Source organism: Pelecanus crispus, chromosome 26 (genome assembly GCF_030463565.1).
Source record: "Pelecanus crispus isolate bPelCri1 chromosome 26, bPelCri1.pri, whole genome shotgun sequence".
NCBI classification, from domain to species: domain Eukaryota; kingdom Metazoa; phylum Chordata; class Aves; order Pelecaniformes; family Pelecanidae; genus Pelecanus; species Pelecanus crispus.
Genome location: NC_134668.1, coordinates 2,063,500 through 2,089,057, shown reverse-complemented (window position 1 = coordinate 2,089,057; position 25,558 = coordinate 2,063,500). Strand labels below are relative to the sequence as shown.

At 44.5% G+C, this 25,558-nt stretch overlaps 1 protein-coding gene across 2 annotated transcripts in view; it reads left to right on the top strand.

Annotated features, from left to right (window-relative positions):
• Positions 1-18,440, top strand: part of DIP2B (disco interacting protein 2 homolog B) — a 30,335-nt gene extending 11,895 nt beyond the window's left edge. For both annotated transcript variants that reach the window (XM_075725098.1, XM_009492577.2), the window contains exons 12-36: positions 946-1,010; positions 1,283-1,376; positions 1,931-2,050; positions 2,848-2,962; positions 3,595-3,734; positions 3,952-4,088; positions 4,391-4,471; positions 4,941-5,068; positions 5,853-5,967; positions 6,951-7,152; positions 7,561-7,670; positions 7,811-7,891; positions 8,428-8,551; positions 9,607-9,728; positions 10,356-10,467; positions 10,939-11,048; positions 11,703-11,833; positions 12,419-12,587; positions 13,633-13,803; positions 14,335-14,396; positions 14,507-14,564; positions 15,169-15,243; positions 15,842-16,019; positions 16,204-16,327; positions 16,823-18,440. In XM_075725098.1, coding sequence (XP_075581213.1) covers positions 946-1,010; positions 1,283-1,376; positions 1,931-2,050; positions 2,848-2,962; positions 3,595-3,734; positions 3,952-4,088; positions 4,391-4,471; positions 4,941-5,068; positions 5,853-5,967; positions 6,951-7,152; positions 7,561-7,670; positions 7,811-7,891; positions 8,428-8,551; positions 9,607-9,728; positions 10,356-10,467; positions 10,939-11,048; positions 11,703-11,833; positions 12,419-12,587; positions 13,633-13,803; positions 14,335-14,396; positions 14,507-14,564; positions 15,169-15,243; positions 15,842-16,019; positions 16,204-16,327; positions 16,823-17,075 — 3,077 coding nt within the window. In that variant the 3' untranslated portion in view covers positions 17,076-18,440. The remainder of the gene's footprint in view (positions 1-945; positions 1,011-1,282; positions 1,377-1,930; positions 2,051-2,847; positions 2,963-3,594; positions 3,735-3,951; positions 4,089-4,390; positions 4,472-4,940; positions 5,069-5,852; positions 5,968-6,950; positions 7,153-7,560; positions 7,671-7,810; positions 7,892-8,427; positions 8,552-9,606; positions 9,729-10,355; positions 10,468-10,938; positions 11,049-11,702; positions 11,834-12,418; positions 12,588-13,632; positions 13,804-14,334; positions 14,397-14,506; positions 14,565-15,168; positions 15,244-15,841; positions 16,020-16,203; positions 16,328-16,822) is intronic.
• Positions 18,441-25,558: the final 7,118 nt, after the last annotated feature.

Below are 25,558 nucleotides of genomic sequence, written 5' to 3'. Positions count from 1 at the left end.
GTAACCAATACACAATAGTATCTACTTTAAAAAAAAAAAAAAAAAATGTGCAGATTAATTCTCCCCCAGAAGCGAAGACTATCTGTAATCTTTTCCATCCAAAACTACATCATTTTCATTGCCATAGTGAAGAGGAATAAAAAGTGGCATTTGCATCATGTCTAGAAAGTTAACAAGTCTGTTCTGATGAATCAAAAGAGGAGCAGATGAATCAAAAGTGGAGCATTTTCCAACGAGCTTGAGTCTCCCTCTTGCTGTACTGATGGCCCATTAAAATGTCTTTCCAAACTTTTGTTCTTGGTAGTGCGGGTAAATGTCAAAGCACCTCTTGCATAAACTGGTTCCGTACGAGTCGCATGAGGCTTTTCGGCTAACCCAGAAATGGAGAGAGGAAATTGCTGGTGGGAGTACGGAGAGTTCTGCTACGGGATATGGTTTTAGTCTGGTCTACCTTGTAAATCAAGCTAATTTATATATCCATGACAAACTTTATTTTTAGAGCTGTATGTCATGGTACTTTAAAATGCGGAGTTGGTCTTTTGGAAGCCCTCACTTTTTAATTTCCATTGCTTCTGGGAGTCAGTGCTTGAATGATGTTCTCTGCTCTCTTCCCCTGCTACAGCTCATGCATAATGAGGTTAAGACCCTTTCTGTTCTACTGATGTACATTACAGGCTAGAATGTAATTTGCTTGCAACTTTCTGGGATGTGTTCCTTCTCTTAAATTGATGTTCAGTTGTGTTATTTTGCATAACAAGGAGCTCTGACTAGTAAAATGTATAATGAGACAAACAAGGCTCTGCACTTGCTTGCTACATGTGTACCTCTTGGAGCAGATCTGACGGATTCAAATGACAGATTCAAACGTATGCAGATTCTAGCATAAATAATGGTCACAGCTGTCCTGGCACATTTCACTTCAAAACTACAACTTTCTTTTCCCAGGTGAAACGATAGTGAATGTTCTGGATTTTAAGAAGGATGCAGGGCTGTGGCATGGCATTCTAACGGTGAGTTGAGCCTGTAAGGACTTTCTGAGGCATTTCATAACTCTCTATAATTGCAAGATTTGAGGAGATGGCTGAAGACCATTAGCTATTAAGTCAACCATTTCTCTCCCTGCTAGGTCTGCAATTCTCTGGAGGAAGTGTAGAAGCATCCTCAGTAAACTAATGGGAACTCATGGTGGGGTAGGGGTTGATCAGGAGTAAGGGTGACCCCTATTTCTGCTTCATAATAGGTTTTGTGAGCCCTTTTCTGAAAATCTTTTTCTACTTTTCAGAATGTAATGAACAAACTGCATACTATCAGTGTGCCCTATTCTGTGATGAAAACCTGTCCGCTCTCATGGGTGCAGAGAGTTCATGCCCACAAAGGTACCTGCATATGTTCCACAACTTCAGCTTGAAGTTCTCGGGATAAATGAGTGGGAGGTGTTAAAATCTCAAACGCTTTAGAGCCTGTCTTCTTGCTCTCCCATGACAAATCACAAGGGCCAAAACTTTAATTTATTTCTAAATATGCACAAAGTCCTAATGCCATGTGAATGTCAGCAAACTTGTTGGGGACCTCATGACCTGTGTACTTGAAGCCAGTGCCTTTTATGAGGCTAAGAAAATAGTTGAGCACAGCAAGATCCATCGATCCCCAGCCCTCACCACATTCAGGTAGTGATAATGACTTAGGCACTTTGGAGGAGGGGCTGCAATAGTGACAGACGCTGGCTCAGGTGGTGGGCAAATGGCCTGTGTGCCACAGCAGATGCTATTGTGTGTTGGGGTTTGCTGTTACTGCAGGCTCAATTAATTAAGGCTTGCTTGCTTTAGTGAGAATTTTCTCGTTTGGGAGTGTTGGAGTGTGTATTCATATGAAAATGACTCATGGAAAGCTTTTATTTGTCCTTATATGGATTTTTTGTGTTGGTTTGCAGCAAAAGTTGCTTTAGTCAAGTGTCGAGACTTGCACTGGGCCATGATGGCCCACCGAGACCAAAGAGACGTCAGTCTGAGTTCTCTGCGCATGCTGATTGTAACTGATGGTGCAAATCCTTGTGAGTATGCATGTCCTGCTGTTTTCAGGAGAGGTTTCTCAGCTAGTTGTCTCACAGGCTTGAGCTTAACTCCGTTTGTAGACACTACTGAGAAGATTTCAGTTAGGGCAGCTGTGTGGTAATACAGCTCTGTGGGCTGTGGCACTTGAGCACCAGGGCAAGGGGGTTTCTGTGCTCTCATCCTGTGAGTACGAGTTGTGAAAGATACTGCAAAGTAAGAAACAGTTGAGTGGGGAGCTCTTGTGTGCAAAACAGAATTCTGGTAGACACAGCGAGATTGGCTTTAAATTGCTCACAGGGTATAAGGTAAAGGCTTTTAAGACGAACTTTGAAGGGGAAAAATCCCCAGAAAAATCTGCAAGGAATGCTGTTAGTGAAAAGGTTTAAAGAATGTTTGTCTAGACGGCACCAACTGGAAGGGATACTTAGAGTACAATTAGGCCTGTTTTGATTATGCATGCTGCATGGAAACAGACCCTACATAAGTGCACTAACTGTTGGAGGTTTGGGAAGTATTTTCAGCCTGATGTTGCACCATGAGCATGTAACAACTCTGAAGCAAATTGGGGGAGAAAAGCAGACTTGTTCAAGAGAATATGCCTGTTCCCAAGTCACATTTGGTAGGCACTTAAGCTTCTTTGTGGCTGGTATTTTGGAAGATGCTACCTGAAGTTTTTTAGAAGCAATACAGTATATATACTCTGCAAATACACTGCACTTATTTCTAGGTTATTTTACAGACAATTTTTAAAATCAAATTATGTAAAGTCATAGTGGCATCTTTTCTTTCTCTCCAGGGTCTGTTTCCTCATGCGATGCCTTCCTGAGCTTGTTTCAGAGCCATGGGCTTAAACCAGAGGCAATTTGTCCATGTGCCACATCTCCAGAAGCGATGACTATTGCAATACGGAGGTAATGGGAGTACAGCATTGCAGTCTGTTTGCTAGATTAAGTGACCCAGGCTGAGGTTTGTTCACACGTCAATTGGTCATAGTTGACTTAAGCATGTAATAAGCTCCACTGACATTTGCTGTGTGTGCTCAGGTATTCAGGTAGCTAATTTGTTAAACATTTCTCCTAAGATACAAGTGCTTTTTTTCCTCTAAGATGTGTCTAAGCTCAACAGTGCCTGCAAGAACTATGCACTGCTTTTTCCTACTCTTGATTTACACAGCTAGCGTGGTATTCTTCAGTCTGAGATGAAATTTGATATCACTGGACAGTCATTTTCGTAGTCTGTTTCTGTCCATTGCTGCCTTCTGTAATAAATAGCCCTGTAATCATCTGGCCTGGGAGCTTGTGCTTAACACAGGGTAAGCTAAAGAGCTGGAAGAAGAGTTGTACTTGCCCAAGAGTATGGTTTCGCTTGTTGATCCATGTGGCTCTTCTGGGAGGCAATCTCTACTGCCATCTTACAGTTTTAAATTTGTTATGCAAAGAAGAGACGCTGAAGTACGCATATTTCTGTTGCTGTGATATCTTCATCCGAGTCTAATAATAGCCTGTATGCCTGATTTAGTGTATTGATTTTGTGTCCTTCAAAGGCCTGGGGTCCCCGGGGCGTCTTTGCCTGGAAGAGCCATCCTGTCCATGAACGGGCTGAGCTTTGGTGTGATTCGTGTCAACACTGAAGATAAAAACTCTGCTCTCACTGTCCAGGATGTAGGCCATGTGATGCCAGGAGGTAAAAATGTGCGGGAGGCCCCTGTAAGACCTTTTTGCGAACGGTCTAGAATGTTTTAGAAAAAGAACCGGTCAACGTTCTCTCCTGTATTCAGCCTCAGCATTCGGGGAGGTTAGGCAGTCCCCATACTGTGTTGTCATCTGTCATGGTTAAATGTGTCAGTTCTTACGCAAGGCAAATCTTGGGGACTACTTTAACGATGCATAATTTGTCCTAGGGATGATGTGTATAGTGAAACCTGATGGACCACCTCAGCTCTGTAAAACAGATGAGATTGGTGAAATCTGTGTTAGCTCCAGAGCGGGAGGAATGATGTATTATGGGCTGACAGGGTTGACAAAGAATACATTTGAGGTATGTATAGTAGAATGCACCTTTCTTTCCCTGTTTCCTGTGTAGAACCGATAACCTTGTATAATCTCTTGGCTTTGTAACTTAAGTGTTAATGTTGGGGTTTTTTTTAAAAAGATACACTGAAAAATTCATTACAGTTAGATATATTCAGCGTTCCCCTTTCTAAAGGGGATGAAAACGATGACTGTACCAAGGATTCCCTCCCCTCATCGCTTGCATATGGTGCAGTTCTTGATGTAGGGAATGTTTTTCTATCCTCAGGCAAATCCACTTTGCCTCCAATGTCCTCCCTTCTGTTGCAGGTTATCCCTGTGAACTCGGCTGGCTCTCCAGTGGGTGAGGTGCCATTTGTCCGTTCTGGCTTGCTGGGGTTTGTTGGACCTGTACGTAACACAGTTTTTGAGCTTACATTGCTGCATTCTTTTGTTCGTGCTAATAGCCTTCGATGTTTAAAAGAAAAGTGTTTGGGTACAGAAGTACACGTAAGGATAGCTTGCTGTGGGTAAGGCAGTTGAGAGTTAATGGGTTTGCCTGAGCCTTTACCTTGCCAGCATGCTGTCATTACAGTGCCATACTGTGTTGCTTGTTACATTTTTAGATTGCTAATTCTTCTAAAACCAAGCGTAAGAAGCTTTTTGTATGGCAGTTCTGCTGTGCGTGCTGGAGTGTCTTGTCTCACTGAGTGGCTAGAATGCTTCTCCTGGTTTAGTCGTAAATGATGTAATTTAAAGAGAAAGAAAACGTGCTGTGTACAAATTCCATTGATCTAGCCATAGTTATGAAATATGCAAGTCCTCAAAGACGTTTGAATATCTGCGCTATCTAAGTTACTGATACCTTTTTATCTTTCAGGGCAGTTTGGTGTTTGTGGTTGGAAAAATGGATGGATTGCTGACAGTTAGCGGACGTAGACATAATGCCGATGACATCGTAGCAACTGGATTGGCAGTGGAGTCGGTAAAAACAGTTTACAGAGGAAGGTTAGCAAAATAAACCTTGCCCCTCCCCATAAGCTTCTGCATGTAACATAGTGAAACAGGATCTTGAGTGTGATCTTCGATTTCTCTTCAGTAACTGCTTTGTTTGGGTAGCTCAGTTAAAGTAAATATGGTTTTGGTTTAGACAGTAATTGGCCTGATCCTGCCCAACACAGGTCTGTTTTCCCACTGTCCTGTCTGGCTTTTCATCAAGTCTGTGTACTTTAGGGGAAGGAATCAAGTAACAAGATAAGTCAGCCACATGGAGAATTTAATTTTCTGTCTCTGTAGAATTTACTTTTAAGTCTCTGTAGTAGTTAGCTGCTGGCTGATGCTCTGCAGCAAGGAAGAGTTTCATTAATGTCCAAAGATACTTAATTTCATTTAGCAGTGGTGGATATAATTTTCCAGATCCTCAGGCAGGGTTGGAGCTCATGTCTCTAAGACTTAACAGGAGTTTTTAAGCCCCCTACATCATGTAGATACCTTCAAAGCTTTTATTGCACTGGTGTTTTGCCACTGGTTGGAACAGAAGTGTGATAGCAGGTTGAGAGGACAGGGGACTATGCTGTGTAGAAATTTAATCGGAAGGTGGAATTAATCCCTTACGTACTTCACAAAGTCTTTCCTTTTTGACTCAATTTTAATTGTCTAATGTTTTTTTTTCTCTGTCTTTGCCCCATGGGGTTTTTTTTACAAGCTCTGTCCTTAGTCTGTTTCCTTGGCTTCCTCTTCCCAAGGAGCAGAACTAGAATTTGTGCCAATGTGGCTCTCCCCTTTTCCTTAGGATTGCTGTGTTCTCAGTATCTGTCTTCTATGATGAGAGGATTGTGGTGGTTGCAGAGCAGAGGCCAGATGCATCCGAAGAGGACAGTTTTCAGTGGATGAGTCGAGTGCTGCAGGTAAGCCCACTTACACAGGTGCACAAGGTGAGTTTGTGCAGTTTTTCAGTGTGTGGGCAGATAAGAGGTCATCGGCGGGCCCCAGATGGAAAGAGCACAGGCTCATGATCCCTCTTGGCACAAGGTATTTTTACAGGGTCACAAGCTGGGTACATCTGCTGTGTACAAGCTGTTCTGTTATGTCCTGAAGGTCCTGGGAAAGCGGCTGCCACACAGAATAGCGTAGGCTCTGACGAAGTGGTCAGCATTATGCTACCAAGATGGCTGTGTAGAAAAACACGGTTGCCTCTCAGCACTGCAAAACAGACCCAGGGCTCAAGCTTAGGAATTCTGCTTTTAGTCTTGGGTCACGCTGGTGCTCAAAGTTACGCTTTAAAGCTACCCTTATCTTTGGAGATTCATTTTCAGCAGAGAGACGGTAAGCAGAGAAAGGTTAAAACAGCTGAATGAGTGTAGTCCTAAGAAAGTAGAATGAGTAGCAAATACTTACTTTGAGAGCTGCCTGCATTGCATGTATGTCATTCTTGGGAATGATGTTTCAGGTTGTGAAGTATGCACACTGGGGAGAAAAATCAGGGAAGTGCCTGGTGGTCTGAATAATGTATTAGATGCCTGAATGCTGAGGCGGACAAAAAGGAGCGGAGCGTGATGGTTCAGAAGAGACAGATGGATAAAATCCTAAGATCAAAATCATATGATTCATCAAGCAACTGTGTATATTTTGGGATTTTGGTCATGAAAGATTTAAAAATGGATTTCTTGTATACGCGATGAACTATAAAGGCAGGGATGCTAACAAGCACTTAACTCTTGCCATAGGGCTCGCTGATGTTACAGAGGTGAAATGGAATGATGGTGACTGACTCGCTCCCCAGTACCTTATAAATGCAGGGATTTGTCTTGCAGTATGTCAGTGCAGCCAGTAACAGTAGACTGTCTCCAGCAGTACCAAGAATTCAAGTGACCATCTTTCCTTTCTCTAGGCAATTGACAGCATTCACCAAGTGGGTGTATATTGCCTTGCTCTTGTGCCAGCCAATACGTTGCCAAAAACTCCGCTGGGAGGGATCCATATCTCTCAAACTAAACAGCACTTTCTGGAGGGCTCTCTGCATCCGTGCAACATCCTCATGTGCCCACACACGTGTGTGACAAACTTGCCAAAACCCAGGCAGAAACAACCAGGTAACATGAGCCCCTTTGTTTAATGTTAGTAAACTGAAGTTCACAGTCTCAGACCTAGGAAGCTGTGTGATGCCTCCAACACTTAGTGTCCTACTTGCTGGGGTTTGTGAGATTGTCTTGTGGCCTGTGGCTGGGGTGTGTTTGAGGCCTCTCTTTGAGGTCAGGAATTTTGATTCCTACCTTGGAACTCATTGGGATTCTCTCTACTGATGAATAGGAGACTAGCAATGCCTTCTGAACTCTATCAGTGAGGTTTCATTACCTCTTTTCTTGCACGCGTGCCTAGGAGCAGTGGGATCCTACAGAGAATCTTTGTACCTTTGCTGTCCTGCAGATTGCACTTCTAGGCTAGCTTCTTCCCATTTGTGTTAAAAGTCCAGATTTCATGCGGCTGTTCTTTGTCAACAGGCGTTGGCCCTGCCTCTGTGATGGTGGGGAACCTGGTTGCTGGGAAGCGTATTGCTCAAGCCTCTGGAAGAGATCTTGGTCAAATAGAAGACATTGATTTAGTTAAAAAGGTAAATCAGTATTTGTTACAGCTAGAGAATGGGAAAAGAATTTACCCTACAGTTGAATGCAAAGCAGCAATGTGAAGTGGACTTAAGTAGTACCTCTGAAGTAGAAGCACTAGTGTTTAATTACTGCCTCTTTGTTTCAGCACCAGTTCATGTCAGAGGTATTACAGTGGAGAGCTCAAGCAACTCCTGACCACCCACTCTTCCTTTTATTGAATGCCAAGGTACAGTCGGTGCTGAGTTGTTGTTTTTTTAAGGTCCACAGCATGTTATTCGGTGCCGGTTTCAGACTGTGTTTAAAATCTTTTGCCCACTCCAGTGTCCTCTATTTAGTCTCTGTATTGGATTTTGCCCATAGATTTGTAACTTAAAATTTGAACCTGTGAACCTGTAGGTCACTTCATCTAAATGACTGTCATGGTTTTAAAACTGAGCATGTTTGTAGGTCTCACTGGTTCCTGTATCATTTAATGGTGTATCCCTGTTGAGTATATTCTGACAAGGTTCTGGTGCAAGAAGACCTGAACTGACTCCCTGGAAGGTAGAATTTTCTAGAGCAGATCTAACTCCATCTCTATCTTTTTGATATTGTAGTGGATAAATGGCTCATTGAATGCCAGCAGCCTATAGGTATAGATAACTAGTAGCTATAGACTGATGCAAGCAAGCAAGTTGGGTTTTTTTTTTTGCAGCAGCAGCTATTTTACTGACACATGTGTTGTTCCAGGCCTTGTTTAGAGCATTTTTGTCTCCTTTCAAGGGAACCACTGTATGCACAGCCACCTGCCTTCAGTTGCACAAAAAAGCTGAGAGAATTGCATCAGTTCTGTGTGACAAAGGACATCTCAATGCAGGAGACAATGTGGTGCTTCTTTATCCTCCTGGTAAGCAACTTTTAATAACGACTGCCTCCCACTGTGGAAAGGCAGCATGGTCTTTCTTTGCAATCTCATTGAGATCTGGAAATCTGAGAGAGATAATTGAAACAGCGATACCTTAGGGACTGCATAACTCACTGATCTAGTTTTGACTCCAGAGAGGGCTGTCCTAATGTCTTGCAGTATCAGGACTCAAACTTCAATTCTCTAGAGTTTTGGAAAAGCCAAGTTGTACCTTCTTGCTCCTGGCTAGATCTTGCTATGTCATGATGTTTAGAATAAAAACTTCAAAGACTTCTGTGGTTACCAAAGATCCTCTGGTATGATACGTTCACTGCAAAATTATTAGAAACTTGTGACTGCACTGCATGTGCTGGAGAATTGCCCTAGTCGCCCTACCAGAGGCTACTCAGCTCCCTGTCTATTCAGATCTTGTTTGTCTGAAGTCACATTGCCAGTTGGCAGCTTTTCTTCCAGGGAAGGCATGTAGTTTGCTATGAGAAATGGCAGGGTGGCTTCTGGTAGAGGCTGGTGCCATCGCCTTCAGCTGTGCAGAAAATGGGCGCTCCGTCTGCGACTGGGTGCCTTTTCTACAGCAGGAGGCTGGGAACAGTGGGAAGCGCAGTCCGCCTGCTGTGGCTGGTAGCACACAGCTTTATCACTTGGCGTGTGTAAGACGCTCACTGCTAGTGAGAGCTGCTCTCTGGTGTGTGTACTTCTTGCCCTGCCAGACAATTCTGTTTTGTCCTGACTGACTTTTGAGTCATTTGACGCTTGGAACATTCTTTTCCTGTAAGATGGATATGGTTTTCTGTGTGGTCGGTCTTCTCTATTTTCCCAGTCCCCTATCCCAAGCTTCCTCAGCTTCCTTGTTGTGCTGCCCTCGGCGTTTGAACTCTTTATGTTGCTCATCTGTGCTGTGGAAGTGACTAGTGTGTGTATTTTCTTCTAATGGAAAGTGTGACCGATGCTTGGAGGAAAAAGTACTTGGGGGAAAGGCTGGTGTCACCAGGGTGTCCATCCACCAGTGTCCTACACTACAGCCTATCGTGTCCTTGCAGGCATTGAGCTAATCACCGCGTTCTATGGCTGTTTGTATGCTGGCTGCATCCCCGTGACCGTGAGACCACCTCATGCTCAGAGCCTCACTGCTACTCTGCCCACTGTGCGAATGATCGTGGAAGTGAGTAACGGGGCTGGAGCTGAGAGCATGGCTGGAGCGCACTGGCGTCGGCCTCTCGGACTGGAGTGGTTAACACAGCTGTCCAAATGCCCATGCTGTTCACATGACAGCGGTGATTGAAGCACATCCTATAACTGAAGGACAGTGGCTGCATTCATAAAATGCGAGGGAGAACCATCTCTCCTTATGTGGCAAGACGAATTGCTGTGAAGCAGGTGGTTTCTGAGATACACTAATGTGATGTTAGCACTTAAAATTTCACACTGATGCTCCTTACTGCTGGGCGAGTGCAGATCCTGCTATTAGTTACTTTCCAAGCCCACGAAGCAGGAAGGGACGCCTCCCCATTACAACCATGGGGAGAAAGCTAGATGTAGACTGTGTAATGTTCTCACCTGCTCTAAAGGTCCTGACATGGTCATTTGCATTTTAGTCTGCCTTTGGGGTTTTAGTGAAGGAAGAGTAGAGAGCAGTGTTGTGAAAGCCAAAAAAATGAATGCAAGTTTGTTAGGGGAAGCTGGCTACAGGTGGTAAAATACACTCCCTTGAACATGAAATCTTGCAATGACAGTGCCGCTGGGACATGCTTTTGTCTGTCTCTTTTCTAGTAAGTGTTTATCTTTTTAGGTCAGCAAAGCTGCTTGTATTCTCACAACCCAGACATTAATGAGACTACTGAAATCCAGGGAGGCAGCTGCTGCTGTAGATGTGAAAACCTGGCCAACCATCATTGACACAGGTGCGGTCCATGGGCTAAAAGGCTTTTTGAAGTTCTATGTAGGTGTTACCATTGACTTCCAAAGGGACTGTCCCCTGTTCCAGATGCTAACTGGATAGCTCTTAAGAATTTGTTTGAATATTTAGAAGAACAATCCAAGATATAAGCTAGGTCTGACCTTGTTCACTGACATCTCTTCTGCATTTGTTGAGCTATGCATGGAAAATAATTTTACTGAAAAGCTGTGTTGCAGTCCACTGTTAATTTCCTTAAGACAAGAGCACGTTGGTCTCTCCTCCCTTTTCCTGAGAATAAATAATTTTCTACATGGGAACTTTGGCAAGAATCTTGTCATATACTAGTCTGTCTCTTTTGGAAAGAGAATTAATAGAAAGCTTTATCGTCCATCTGGGGCTTTTTGAAAGTTGTGTTCTCTTTCAAATACCATTTCCGTAATCAGAGATTAACCGTGTTTGTTCCTTTCTTGTACAGATGACTTGCCCAGGAAGCGGCTGTCTCAGATCTATAAGCCACCTACACCTGAAATGTTAGCATATCTAGATTTTAGTGTTTCCACAACAGGCATGCTTACAGGAGTAAAGGTACAGTAAAATGGTTTTAGAAGATGGGGGGTTTGGTGTCTTGTCTTTGGCTGATACTCTGAGCCACCTCTCCCCCCTGACCTCCACCAAAGCTGGCTCTTGTAGCTTAAATAAAGACCATGCTTTTCTTCCAGTAAGGCTGTGGATTCACTGCAGACGCTGCAGTGTGCCTTTGTGCAGAAGAATCAGTTCTGCAATGTAGGAAGACAGGTCTCTACAGTGGGCATCAGGAATTCTGCTGCTGCCTCCCACTGGAGAGCTGCCTGTTAGGAGAGCAGAGAGCGATGCGAGAAGCAGGGCTGTGAGCTGCTGCTTTCCCCCCTGCTAAGAGCAGAATACGAATGCAGTTGATGGAGAAGATAAGAAACTAAAAAATTAAAGCCTTAGATTGTCATTAATGATGAGCTGTGTTTGAAGTCTGAAATGCCTAAAGTGTTTAAGCAATAGCTGTTGGTATCACTATTTCTGGTTTACGGTGGCTCAGAGGCTTCTGCAACGCTCTGCCTCTGCTTTATGGAAGATAAAGGAAGCAGCAGCATAGTTTATAGAGAAGTGTTATCAAAGCAAACCTGTCTCTGTTCTTACCTGTCTTGATGAAGTCCTATTTTGATGTCCTTGTATTTCAGCAGAGTTTCTCTGTCTCTTGTGTTGCAGATGTCCCACACAGCAGTGAGTGGCCTTTGCAGGGCAATCAAGCTTCAGTGTGAGCTCTACTCCTCTCGGCAGATTGCAATTTGTCTTGACCCCTATTGTGGACTAGGTTTTGTGCTGTGGTGCCTTTGCAGGTATGACTTTTGAGGAGAAAAAGGAAAAGGTTAACTCTTGGCTGGTTAGAAATGGGAAATGGCAGTCCATGTCTTTATCTGACATAATTACAGACAGATTATGTTGATATTACCAAAATGACTAATTTACAGTAAGGGAAGAATTTGTCTTTGAACTGACAATAACATGTTCCCTTTTCCTGCAGATTAGCAAGATGTTATCCTATCTTGATTATGCATATTTGTGCTGCCAAATATTACTGGCTCCAGAATGTTTCTCTTGCCTTTCTTCCTTGATTATATGTTGCAGTAAGGGAGTTTTCATTCTGTAAACTGTGTGGTTGAGCCAGTTCTCTTCCTTCACTCTGACAGTGCGTGTGCACATTTGTGCGTGTATAAATTGTTATTCTTGTACAGTAAGCTGTATTTTTAAAATGATTTTGCTACAGAAGGTGGCATTGGAGCTATTATCAGTTTGCCTCAGATGCAGAGTCCCACAATCTGCTTTTGGTCTAGCAGGAATGTCACATGAAAATAGAGTAAATATTAATTTAAAGATAACTACATGCTACACAAAAATGTTTTCTTCCTTTGTGTTCTTCACAGTGTGTATTCTGGACACCAGTCAATTTTAATTCCTCCTATGGAGCTGGAATCCAATCTTTTTCTCTGGTTATCTACTGTCAGCCAGTATAAAATAAGGGACACTTTCTGTTCCTATTCAGTCATGGAACTGTGCACAAAGGGACTTGGAAACCAAGTTGAAATGTTAAAGGTAAGAAATGTTTCCTGAATGTTACCTTCCATAAATTAAGGAAACTGTGGTAGTAAAGCAAAGCGATGCGATTGTTAAACACAACAGTTTTCATGGTGCTCAAGTCCCCAGTCCACAGTTTGCTCAAAAAGCAAAAGGAAAAAAAGCGTTTGCAGCCCCAGGAAAGTAAAAGGATTGAAATTGCGTAGGGTGTATGTGTGGCAGTGTAGGTAGCGCGTTGCCAGTGAGTGTCAGGGACTGCTGGGCAAACCCTGAGCAGAGGATGCCAGCAGCAGAATGCTGTGCAGAAGAACTGCTTGTGTAACAGTCTGCAGTGAAGGCTCAGACCAGCACATGCTGTAAAGCCCACGGTAGGCGATCTGCTAACAGAGGTCTTTTCTCCTTGGAGATGAGGAAGGAAAAAAAATAGCTACATAAAACGCTTGAGGTGGCTTTTTGCACAGGGTTTACTGAAATAGCGTACTTCCATCTATGAGATTAAGGGTCTGTCTTGTTCTGCTGGTGGCAGAGTTCCGAAGGTGTCTACTTTGGGGTGTGTCACCAGCTAAACAGAACAGTACACAGGTTCAAACAGCTGGCTAGTGCTGTTCAGTGCACTCATGGCCCTGTCTGGAAATAATAATGGATTCTGATCCTAGTTTTGTTGAAGACTCAGTGTAATCCCAGTAAATGACTTTACTCTCACTTGATTTGGTTTCCATCATTATAAATAGTGAATGAGAGATGTAATCGTAGCTGAAAAGCACTGCAGAAGCATGTGATGCTACGTTCTGTGGCAGAGGAAGAAGCACTGTTAATGCATATTTTGTTCTAGCAGTATCTCTGGGCTCTGGTCAGGCACATTTTATAATTACAAATAGAAGCTGAAAAGAGGAAATAACTTGAATACAAGAACAGGGTTTGTCCTGCATTTCTTCCGTGATTTCTTTGGGATTCCAGGGATAAAAAGCAAATGTCACTTCTTGTGGGGGGAGAGATCTTGGTGCAGTGTGGCAGGCGTAATTTAACACACACAGTACTTTGCACTCATTTGTGTCTTTTCCAGGCACGAGGAATTAATCTGTCCTGTGTCCGGACTTGTGTGGTAGTTGCAGAGGAACGGCCGCGAGTTTCTCTCACTCATTCCTTCTCCAAACTCTTCAAAGACATTGGCCTGTCGTCTCGTGCTGTAAGCACCACCTTCGGATCAAGAGTCAACGTTGCTATCTGCTTACAGGTAACGCGAGTGCTTTCTAGTGCGTGTGTTGTCTCTGGCGTCAGATTGCCAGGTTCAGTTGTATTCTGAATCGGCGAACTTCCTAATCTGCGCACACTTCTGTGTTGTTAGCGTAGCCCAACATCTGCTTTGCAGAGAACAGCTGGCACAAGATTTAAGCAGCTTCTCTTGTTTTCAGCTGCCAGATTATATCACAGGGGCTCAAAACAACTGAAACATGACATTGGAGAACTGTTTATTTCCATGTAAACAGTGACTAGTTGCCCTGGGGCTGATAGCTGAGACTGCTTGGGCTGTCTCCATAGCAGCTCCCCGGAGATGCATCCCACACTGGTGTTACACTCGGTATAGAGAGAAGATAGCCTGTTCACCGAAGTGTTTCCCTTAGTGCAACTGCAAAGGTGGGGAAATGTGAATATGAATTTTGCTGCCAGTAAGAAACCCCTGGAAACATTTATGAGCTCAGGCAGAAGTTACCCTAACTTCTGTAGATACATTAATTTTTTTTTTTTTTAAATGTTAACTCTTCAGGGAACATCTGGGCCTGATCCCACCACGGTGTATGTAGATCTGAAATCCTTGAGACATGACAGGTACAGTAAGTTTACTTGAACTTATTTAATAACTCTATATAAAATGTTGTAACGTTACTGAGCTCTTGCACCTCTCGGTAGATTTCAGCTCTTTTTTTCTTTACCTTCAGAGTACGTCTAGTGGAACGGGGAGCTCCACAAAGCCTGCTGCTTTCAGAATCTGGGAAGGTAATTTCACGTTACTGCCTGGCATGGCACACAGCACCTGATGAGCACCCATTTGTGTTTATGCCCCTTATGATGTGGGTGTGTAGCTAGGAAAGGTAGTCTTGGGCATGGCGTGAGAAGAGGCGATAGCTGGTTACACTGTTCCTCTGGAAAGTTAGTCTGATTTATGATAAAGTATCTGTTGATTTAGGAGCATCCTTTGCTGAAACAATTGGGAGAATTGGTTCTGTTTACAGTAAACGAACCATATCAAAAATGTCTGTTGTATCCTGGAAATCAGAGATTTACCGTAGCTCTTATTCCCTTTTTTAAATGGGTTAACAAAAAGATGTTTCCTGGTAGTTTTTAACACTGAGTTCTTCAAAATCAAGGTCTAGCAACATTTACAGGCCTAGAATCCCTTACCTGTGTGGCGCCTGAGTCACAAAATACATCCATACCGTTAGTGTACCTCAGTGTACACGTCCTAGCACGTTTTATACCTGTTTGTAATTCCTGCGGGTGAAAGCATGCCCTTCTGGGGGTGAATGAACAGCCTTTGTATTGTAGTAGCGCGTGAAGATAATTCACGTACGGATTGCATATTCCTTCTTGTGATCTTTAGATTTTACCTGGAGTCAAAGTAGTCATTGTTAATCCCGAGACAAAAGGGCCTCTTGGAGATTCTCATCTTGGGGAGGTAAGCACAGATTTCGCTATTTGGGTAGCTTCTCCTGTTCTCTGCTTCTTGAGCTATATTCTCTCTGTTCAATTATGTAAGTTGCTGGGTGACAGTTTGTGAGTGGTAATACTTGCAGGCCTTTTTAAGCTGAATTCCTGGAGTGTTCAGAGTTTGGGTGTGTTATTTTACTGTCAAGTTTAAAGAAAAAGAAAGCCTACTAGAAAGGAAGGCTTATTCCGCTCTAAATCTTGCATAACGGGCTTCCAAATAATCTAATTTACATTTTGCTTTCCTTATCTTGATTACACACCAGTATATTTGATCTGTGTTGATAGATTACTATGAATTTTGGATTTCACATGTTATAAAAATCTGCGGTTTATTTACTCAGTTAATCCTCAGCTTACGGTTATTAGCAGAGTAGATCTGCAAGACACGTTTTTAAGATTCTACAGGATATTGGGAGGTTTGAGCTAAATGCAAAACATTTTTGGATCTGGAAAATCTTAGATAAGAACGTGCTTGTTACCGTTTATGACCTGCTTTGTTTTAATGCTCAACAGATGCTCTGGTTTTGTAGTATGTGGATCTGACTGTTGTTCCACTTCCTGTACAGATTTGGGTCAACAGTCCACACACGGCCAGTGGCTACTATACTATCTATGACAATGAAACCCTTCAAGCTGATCATTTCAACACTCGTCTGAGCTTTGGTGATGCTGCTCAGACGCTTTGGGCTCGGACTGGATACCTTGGTTTTGTTCGTCGGACAGAGCTCACAGCTGCCAGCGGAGGTATGGCAGAAATTAGTCTCTATCTTTTAAATGAAGACTTTTCTTTCATACTATGCACCGACTAAGACGTGATCCACGTGTCTGGATACAAGAGACACTTTGTTTTATCTAAATTCCATTTACTGTCTGCCATTTTCTGTTTTCATAGTATGCGCACGCTTCATTTCCCATCTCTCCTCTCTAGAGCGCCACGATGCACTGTATGTTGTTGGAGCACTGGATGAAACTTTGGAACTGAGGGGACTGCGTTACCATCCAATTGATATTGAGACTTCTGTATCTCGAACACACAGAAGCATTGCTGAATGGTAAAACAGCCGTGAAAAATGAATTCATCCTAACCTAGCTGAAATGTAGTGATGTTTATGCAAAGATGCAGGATTTGATAGAAAAAAAAAAATACAGAAAGCAAATTCAGATACTTTTTTGTGTTACCATCAGCAAGTCACGCACCTCATTTCCCATCTGTAGATCAGAATAATACTGGGCTGACTGACTCAGTGTTTTCTCACGAGCCTCAATTCAAAATAGAAATGATGATTTCCTGCTCTGTGGTGTAAAATACCATTTAGATTTGAGTCAGTGAAAGCAGCATTGAGTTTATGTTACACTAGGTAGTACCGAGACGTGTTTGAACTGATCTTTGACACGTCGGGACTAGGTCTTGGAGTTAGGTCGCTTGGACATGCGGCCCAAAGCAGGCAGTAAACTCCATCTGAGGATAAAGAATTGTAAACTCTGGATCTTTGTGTTTGTGAAAATAACTAGGGTTTCTGTTTGGTTTTTTTCTTTTGAACTTTTAGTGCTGTATTCACATGGACCAACTTGCTGGTGGTTGTTGTGGAGCTGTGTGGCTGTGAACAGGAAGCCCTGGATTTAGTTCCTCTAGTCACGAACGTGGTCCTGGAAGAACACTACCTGATTGTGGGGGTGGTGGTGGTGGTGGATCCTGGCGTTATTCCTATCAACTCCAGAGGAGAGAAACAACGAATGCATCTCCGCGACAGTTTTCTAGCCGATCAGTTAGACCCCATATACGTAGCCTATAACATGTAACGTGTATGGGGGAAGGCACGTTCAGAAACTTTGCGGGACCACTAAATGACAAAGGGTGGCTATAGAAACGAAGCTGGTGAAAATTACTAATACTTGATATAAAGTTTGAGATTGCTGCCATATTCCCTTCATCTCATCCTGTGGTATTAAGATCGCGTTAACTACCAACGGACAAAAGGAAATGTGGTAGACAATGGAAAACATTTGTAACGGTTTACTGAAATATTAGCTTTATAGAAAATGCAAAGTTGACAAGTGTGTGAGCTACAAAATTCCTAAGGCCTTTACAGTAGTGCTACTTTTTTCATCTGTTGTACATATTTGTATTTTTATCTAATACTGTTTTAGGATTCTATAAGGGGAGGGTTTATTTAGTTAAGATAGTAAACTATTAAGAAAAGGGTCATCAGAGTTCTGCAGTTCCCTACTATATAATGTACTTTGCATCTGTACTGTAGCTATTCATTCCGTGGGATCACGCGACTTATTTAAATTTGTGCCATGACCAAATCAATAACTTACGGAATCTAAGAGTTACTTATTCATATAGATATTTCTTGAATTAAAAAAGAATTTTGCCTATATTTTAAATATGTAAATATTATTATACATAATTCACTTAGAAAATTAACTTGGATAACGATGACAGCTGAAGGTAGAAATTTTTAAGGACAAGTAACTTTTGTGGTCCTTAGCATAATTACATTTGGTTAGACAACTAATGTGAGATACACACACCTTTCACAAGTTTTCTTATTTCAGTGTGTAGTCTTATTGCTGGCCAGAAGTGTGTCATAGCGTGTAGAAACCTATGATTTTAAGGCACATCTTTCTAAAAGAGGCTGAATTTAAACAGTAACCTGGAATTTGGTAGAAATCGCAGTGCAAGCCCAAAATGCTTAACTGAAATGATGCTCCCGAGCGACAGCCTCTGCCTCCGCTCTCTCTGACACCTTGTGTTTTAAAGGGGGGAAAAAGAAAATCCTTCAGCTTGACACACAGTTCAATTCACTGTTTGTGCGATTCGGTCATTATTCTGTTCAGTTTCCTGCAGGTAGAGCAAGAAATACTGTAAATAGGCTTTTATGTAAACTGGGAGGCAAGAACCCAGTTTTCCTCAAAGCACTCAGTAGAAAGAATTAGATAATTCCGGGTTTTCAGTTGAATGCCATTTTTCTTTTACAGGAGGAGGCACAAAAATGAGAGCGCGCAATTCTGGTAAACACATCGTTAAATAACTTCGTGAAAGTTAATATCCCAGCTTTCAAAATACTGTGTCAGTTTTCACATTAGTAAATGTAAAGAAACAGATGCCTTAGAGTCGCGGGTATAAGCTCTTGCTGTTAGGAAGCGTTTGCACACCGGGCTGAGGGAGAGACGGTGTTTAAGCTTTGACTCAGAATTACCTTTCTTTCGTCTAATACTTAACAATCTTTTAAGGACAATTAAATTCCTATGGGTGTTAAGAAAATAGGATTTTTGGAAGCAATGAGAGCTGATACCAGATACTGCAACAGGGTTTTTTGAGTCAAATGTGGTATACAGTGTAAATAAACTTGTTATTAAAATGTTCCAGATTACCTCATTCAAAGTTTTTAGGCAGTTTTTAAAAGGTTTATAGTATGAATTCTGAAGATCCTGTGGCAGTTACCAGGGCAGAACCGAGTGTATCTGTAAGCAAACCCCAGTTTTGTCCTTGAAAAACTCCTGATGCATTCTGTTAGCTCTTCACTGAAGAGTATTAAAATTCAGATAAGAAGTTCTGAATGTTATTTTTAAAAAATATTTGGTGGGGGAATAGATTTAGAAACTGGAAGTTGCTATGGCGAGTCTAGACCTAAGAGTTCTTTGCAAACGCTTCAGTTTACAGGTGCACATTTTTGAACAATTTCTGTACCTACCGTGGTAATAAGATGACACCGCAGACGCAGTTTTCATGGTCTTGCGCTGCTGCCTGGGTGCGAAAGGTTGCTCCGTTAGCAGCAGGGATGCTGGTTTCTTAAGAGGTGCATCCTAAAATACCTGTGCATGAAGTCTTTAATATATTTAGTTTTAACAAGTTGGCCACAAAGTGAGGAAAGTGACAGGTGGAACTGTGACTAATGCAGCTGGTACCGCCACTTATTTAGGGTATAAAGTGCACAAAAGTTGTCCTCCCTTTTCAGCCAGCAGTCTTGTTATTACATGTTACGCATCACTCTATTTTTCTTGTTTTCTTGCACAGCAAAGTGCCTTGCCGTGCAGCTTCACTTCATTGTTGCCCATTTCAGAAAAAAAATTCTGATGGTCTTGACCTTTTTCTTACTCGAATTAAAGCTTTAGATAAATTGTTTCAACGAATACTTTATTTGTCTCTTGAAGTGGATTTTACGTACAATTCTAGGATTGTCTTTTATTTTTACTTGTGATTTTTCAGAAATAAAAAATTGATTGGCGATTCCCAGTATGTGGCAGATTGACCTTCTGAAATGGCATTTTTGAATGACATACTGGATTCTTTTGATTCTTTTTTTTTTTTCCCCCTTGGTTTTTATTTGGCTAGGTGTATTGATAGTTTCTTAACAGTTTGGGGGTTTATCTTGCAAGTTTACTGCGTACTCATAATCTTCACTTGATTCATTCATTGTTACATTTCTCTGTGTTGGAGAACTGTGAGTTTACAGTGCTGCCCATAGAATGAGGTGACATTCCATTCCTGATCGCCAGTAAGTGACGTACAGCAGCTGGCCAGTTTTGACTTTATTGAATGCTTTTGTCCGTGTTTGTCCAGCGGAAAGCGACGTACTGGAGAGGAGGAAGTATGGAGCTGTGAATCTGGAAACCCCCATTTCTAACTCCAGCTCTGCTCGTGACTTGCCACAAGACCTTCAGCAGGTCATTTCACTCCTTCGGTTTCTTCATCTGTAGATGAGGGTATTATCTAATCCTTGCAACATCCCTGTGAGGTAACTAACTGTACAGCACTAAGTGCTAAGTATTTTTCATTGCTAGCCTCTTTGAGGTTGGGGTCAGTTTGTTCTTCCAAACTGAAAAATGATGATTTGGTTGTCACGGGAGGGCTGTGAAAAGACGTGACCGTTCTGCATTACGACGGTTGCTTGGTATCATTCCATAGGAGAGCAGACTGAGCTACTTCACTTCAGAAAATTGGCAGGGCCGCTGATGTTGTGTGTTCAGGTTCGGAGTCGGGTGCTTTTCCGGAACTGCTGAATCAAGCGTTGAGTCCCAAGAAGCAGACTCTCCATGCCAGTTTGACTTTGCAGCTTAGCCAGTTGCAGAAGGCAAATTATTTCCTGCTGTTGTCCATCAGATTCCAAGCTAACAGCTGCAGTGAAACTTAAAAACTAGGAATTCTTAACACTTTGAACTAAAATATTTTGTATGTCTTACTGTTTATGAATATTCCCTAAGCAAAATATGTGGGTATAGGTAATTTCAAGTCCTGTTTTGTTAAAATTTGCACTGCATTTCTGATTTAAATAAATGTAATTAAGATGTGTCATACTAACTGTCCTAAAAATAAGGTTGTAAAAACAAGATGAATTTTAGCCCTAAATGAAATTTGTCTTTAATTTCTGTCAACCTATTTACCATTGTCAAATTCAGACTACAGCATTATGTAATTATGTATAAAGTTTTTATTTATTTAAAATTAGATTAGATATACATTTTTAAATTTAACATCTGGCTGGACAGTGTTCCATTAACGCATTGATTGTGTTTCCTTTGTCTTGTGTTAATAAATATTGATGCCTGATTGCTTGTTTAGTTCTTCATCTGCTGTTTCTCCGAAGGAATTTTTTTTTTTTAAGGAAGCAAACGTTGGCTAGCATTTTTCCTGGTGAAAGGGAGACCTTGGAAGTATTTTTGCAAATTTGTTATGCCACTTGTATCTAGAAATGTAGGAGACCTGAAGCTGTGAAGGGCCGAGCTCCCTGCGCTGCCGTGGCCAGTTGTACCCGCAGCAGCAGGCCCTCGCGCTTTTGAAATGGGAGTTGGGCTGAGCTCGCTCGCCGAGGCTGAACTAGACACAGTTTTAAGCGTGACCTACCTATATTTAAGACTTCACTGTAGTATAAAATATTCTTTATTCAGCTTCTGGTTAGGATTCGGGACTGGTCTGTTTCATTTCGAACTGGAATTCCGCGAGACTCCTACCGTTGCGGTTCCCAGCGAGGTGGGGGGGTTTGGCCTCCGGAGGGCTGGAGCGGCCGTGTAAGGCTTTGCATGCGCTGAGGAAGCAGAAGCTGTGGTGGCATTTGAGACTGAACACTGGATAATCTCTGCTGTCCACAACTCACCGTGGAGTTTTTATGAAGATTTATTTTAAATATTCCTAAGTGTTCAGATACAGCTTAGTACCAGTGAGGATGTAATTAATATTCTAACACCAGCTACCATCTATGCGTGTGCCTGTTATTGGTTGTGTTTCTGGTTTAGAATATACTTAGCCACATTATTTCCTACAAATGAAGAGCAGCAATTTTACCGTGGTTTCTTTTGAAAAGATTTCATTTTCAGTAAATCTTTCGTGTATTCTAAAATTACTTGCTTAATATTGGGAAAACCTTTTTAAAAAAAAAAAAAAAGTAGCTAACTTTGAATTGTTATATTAACCAAGTAAATTGAAATATCCAATAAATCTTTCCATAAATACATTTAGAATTGAGTGATCAAGTTTCCCAGGTGTCTGAAGAGTCTTGTTCTCGCTGTCACAGCTCCAGCCCAGGCACATTCTCTGGTGTCGTAATTCATTACGCAGTGTGACCTTAATCCTAACTGGGTAGGTAAAACTTTGCATAATTCTCAGGAAGAAAAACCTTGAGAACGTTGAAGCTGTGGGAGGTACTGTCAGGGGAACAGAAAGCATACTTGGGCTTTGTTGGAAATAAACGATTCATCTGCTAACGCTGTTTGACTTTACAGAGCTGAAGGGCTTGGTAAGCCAAGTCAGAACTAGGGGGATGTCAGGAAAGTAAAACTAGAAGAAAACAAACATTGAAAACTGCAAAGGAAATAACCTGAGAGTTCTGTGCAGCAGCAAGGAAAAAAAAAAAAAAGGAAGTATATTACACTCAAGCTTTAATCAAACCCCTTTGTAATACAATCTTTTACAGCTTGTGTTAGGACAGCAGTCACGAGATGCTGAACATCATGGGAAAGGCTTCCCTCGCACTGGCCATTACCTGGAATCACAGGAAACAGTGACTCTCCCTGCTGTGGGAACACTGGGAAGAGGGGCTGGTGCCTTGCTGCTGCCACTTACACTCTTCGTTAACTTCTAATTTAGAGACAAAATCATCAGTGGGCCCTGCCTGCCGGTGAGGAAGGGCAGCCAGAACCCTCCCCTCTCCCTTTGCGGCTCTGAGCTTGTTCGGTCCAGAGCGGTCGGGGCGCGATGCCCGCGGCTCCTCTGCGCTCTTCCGACGGTTAAAGGCAAAGCAGCTGGCGCTGACGGAGCGCCCGTCCTGCCCCCGCGCTGCGGGCCACGACGGGCCTGCTGCGGGGCTAAGGGCCAGGACGGGCCTGCTGCGGGGCTAAGGGCCACGACGGGCCTGCTGCGGGCCAGGACGGGCCTGCTGCGGGGCTAAGGGCCACGACGGGCCTGCTGCGGGGCTAAGGGCCACGACGGGCCTGCTGCGGGCCAGGACGGGCCTGCTGCGGGGCTTTCGCTGCTCCCTGGCCGTTGCTCCACGCGTGGCCGCGGCCGCCCGCGCCCGGCTGCGCACAACGGGGCGCATTCGCGCTCCCCGGGCCCGGCCGGCCCCAGGCCGAGGCCTGCGCGCCCGGCGCTGCGCGGGCCGCCAGAGGCACCTTCCCGCTCTGGGGCCGGCGGCGGCGCTCTACCGCCGCCTCTCTATGGTACCCGCGGTTGGAAACCGCCGGGCGGAGGCGGGGCCGGGGCGGCCGCTCTAGCCTCCCGCCCGGGGCTCTATGCTTGGGAACTCTATGGTGGGGATTTCTAGGCGAGGCCTCCGCGGGGACTCTATGGTCGCAGCCCGCCCACCCCGAGCGTCCCGCGCGGGCCCGCCGTGTTTACGATGCCGTCGGCGCCGGTTTCCTGAGGCGGAGACGGGCGCGGCGGCGGCGGCGGCTCTCCCCACGCGCGGCCAGCGGCGGGGCCCGGCGGGCCTCTGAGGTAAGAGCGGCCGCCGCCGAGGCGCGGGCGGGCGGGGGAGGCCGCCCCTCTCCCCCTCGGCCCGCCCGCCCCTTCCCCCCCCCACCCCCCCCCCCGCGCCGGCCCCGGAGCGGCCGCTCCCGCCGCCCCCGCCGGCCGCGGGCTTAGGCCAGGCCAGGCCCGGCCAGGCCGCGCCGCTCCCCTCAGCGCCCGGCGCCCTCCCTCGCCGCGGCCCGCGAGGGAATGGCCGCGTCCCGCCACAGGCCGGGGACCGAGCTGCGGCGCGGCCGCTTCCCTCAGCCGGGGCCCGCCTCGCCCCTGCCCGGCGGGCGGCCGCTGCGGAGGACCCCCGGGGAGCTCCCGCCCCGCCGCCCCAGCCAGGTGCGCCGGGCCCGAGGCGTCGCGGCCTGGGGCTGCCCGCCCGGCGCCGGGAGAGGCTGCCGGCGGCCCCGCGTCCCCGCCGCGGCCCGGCTGCCGGCCTCCCCCCGGCTCTCGGGGCTGGGGCGGCGCCGCGGAGGCGGCTCCGGGGCCGCGGGGCGCTGGGGGGGGGGCGGGGGGGCGGGGGGGGCCGGGCTCCGGCGCGGAGCGCTCGGGCTCGGCGAGTTCGGCCCTGCTCGGCCCGGCCTGGAGCAGAGGGGCGGCGGCGGCGGCGGGCTCCGCTCCGGAGACCCTCGCCACCGCCCGATAAAAGCCAGAGCGGCCGCCTGCCGATGGCAGCGATTGCCTTTTTTGCCATTAATTTTGGCCGAGCACCGTTTTTGGGAGCCGTGCCTCCAGCACTCCCGGCAACGAGTATCGGGTTGATTCAAGGCAGCTGGATGCAAATTGTTTGTAAATGATCTCACTGATATTTTCCTCTCGCAAATATCGAGATCGCTGATGCCAATATACCGCATAGGTTTTTAGGCTGCAGGCTTTTATTCCCGAAGCTGCTCGTCATGGCAGTGCTCACGAAGCCGCGTTTCGCTGTAGCAGGCTGGGGCGGGGGGGAAGTGGAAGAAAACGCATATGGAAAGTACTGCTGGAGTTGAAGGAGTGTTCGTGTGTGTATGTGTAGAGTGGGATCCAAAACTCTGACTGGGTACGTTGACTCAGGTCTCCTCACTTGCTTTCTGGCATGAACTGGTAGGATGTGCTGTCCTTTGCCTCTGTCTTTCACTGATTCCTGGAAAAAACTGGAGTTCTGTCAGTCTTGGATGAAAAAACTTTCCCCGAGTGTCTTAATTGCAAAATTAAGTAAATACTGTTTTAACTGCTGTAGCTGGTGAAGACAGCTTGTTTTGAGACACTAAAGAATCCCAAATTTCACCAGATTACTTGAGTATAATTTCACCAAACGTTTAAAATCACTTTCTGTAATTTGTCTATGTCAGTATTTGACTCTTGTCACTTAGTATTGGAGAATAAAATTCGGTGTCCGGTATTCTTTGATTTCTGACTTTATAAAAGTCTTCTAAAAAAGTCAACTGCCTCTTACAGCGTGTCAGTACTGAAACAGCATTCAGGCCTTTCTTCTGCTAGATTTAAAAGGGCAAACCAGAACTTGGTTTCTTCCTTTGGTGCTCGTGTGCTACAGCTTGCTTCTCCTTGCCTTGATGTGCAGCTTTTCTACTCCGTTATCTTATTCTTTGCTTCCTGATTATGCTTTGAAGCTTCATCTGAGGTGGTGAATCCATGGTTTTAGTCATTTTATGAGCGTTTCACTAGAGACAATTGCGCGCTCAGGTAATCTGCGTTGTAAACAGGCAAAACCAAAACAGCAGGGACAAGAGAGCGGCCCGCTGTTCATGGGACGCTGAAGTAGAGAGCGATTCAGAGCAAAATCTTGTGGCGATCGTTACCGCACAGGCACAGTACGTCTGCAAGGGGACCGTCTCTCTAGCATTTCAGGATATTTTTGAAATTGAGCGTTGCGGGAATGGGTTTTTCTTGTTTGTTTATTTGTTCTTTTTTAATTGGTACTCCTCGGCCATTTATGGGTTTTTTTAGTGGTTCTCGAGTGGTGGTTCAAACTAAGGGACGCGGTGTTAGGAGGTACTTACGAACTTTGGGATAATAAATTAAACTTCCCTACAATGAAATGCAACATTCCTGTTTCAGCTCAAAAGGAAGATATGCCTGAGACTCAAACTCGCATTTAGAGTGAGATGAGTTTCTTTGGCTGGAGAGAGCCCATTCTCAGAAGTTTAAGTCTGTCAAAACAAAATTCGTAATGCTGCTGTTGCAGAATCCTTTCATTTAAATTAAATTACTTTTGAGGTGTAGCTGCGCAGAGGCATTGTTTTTATTCTGAAAAGCATCATCCTTACCTTTCTGATTATAAAAACATGGGTTTCATACAGATTGGAACAGTATTTTCTGGCTA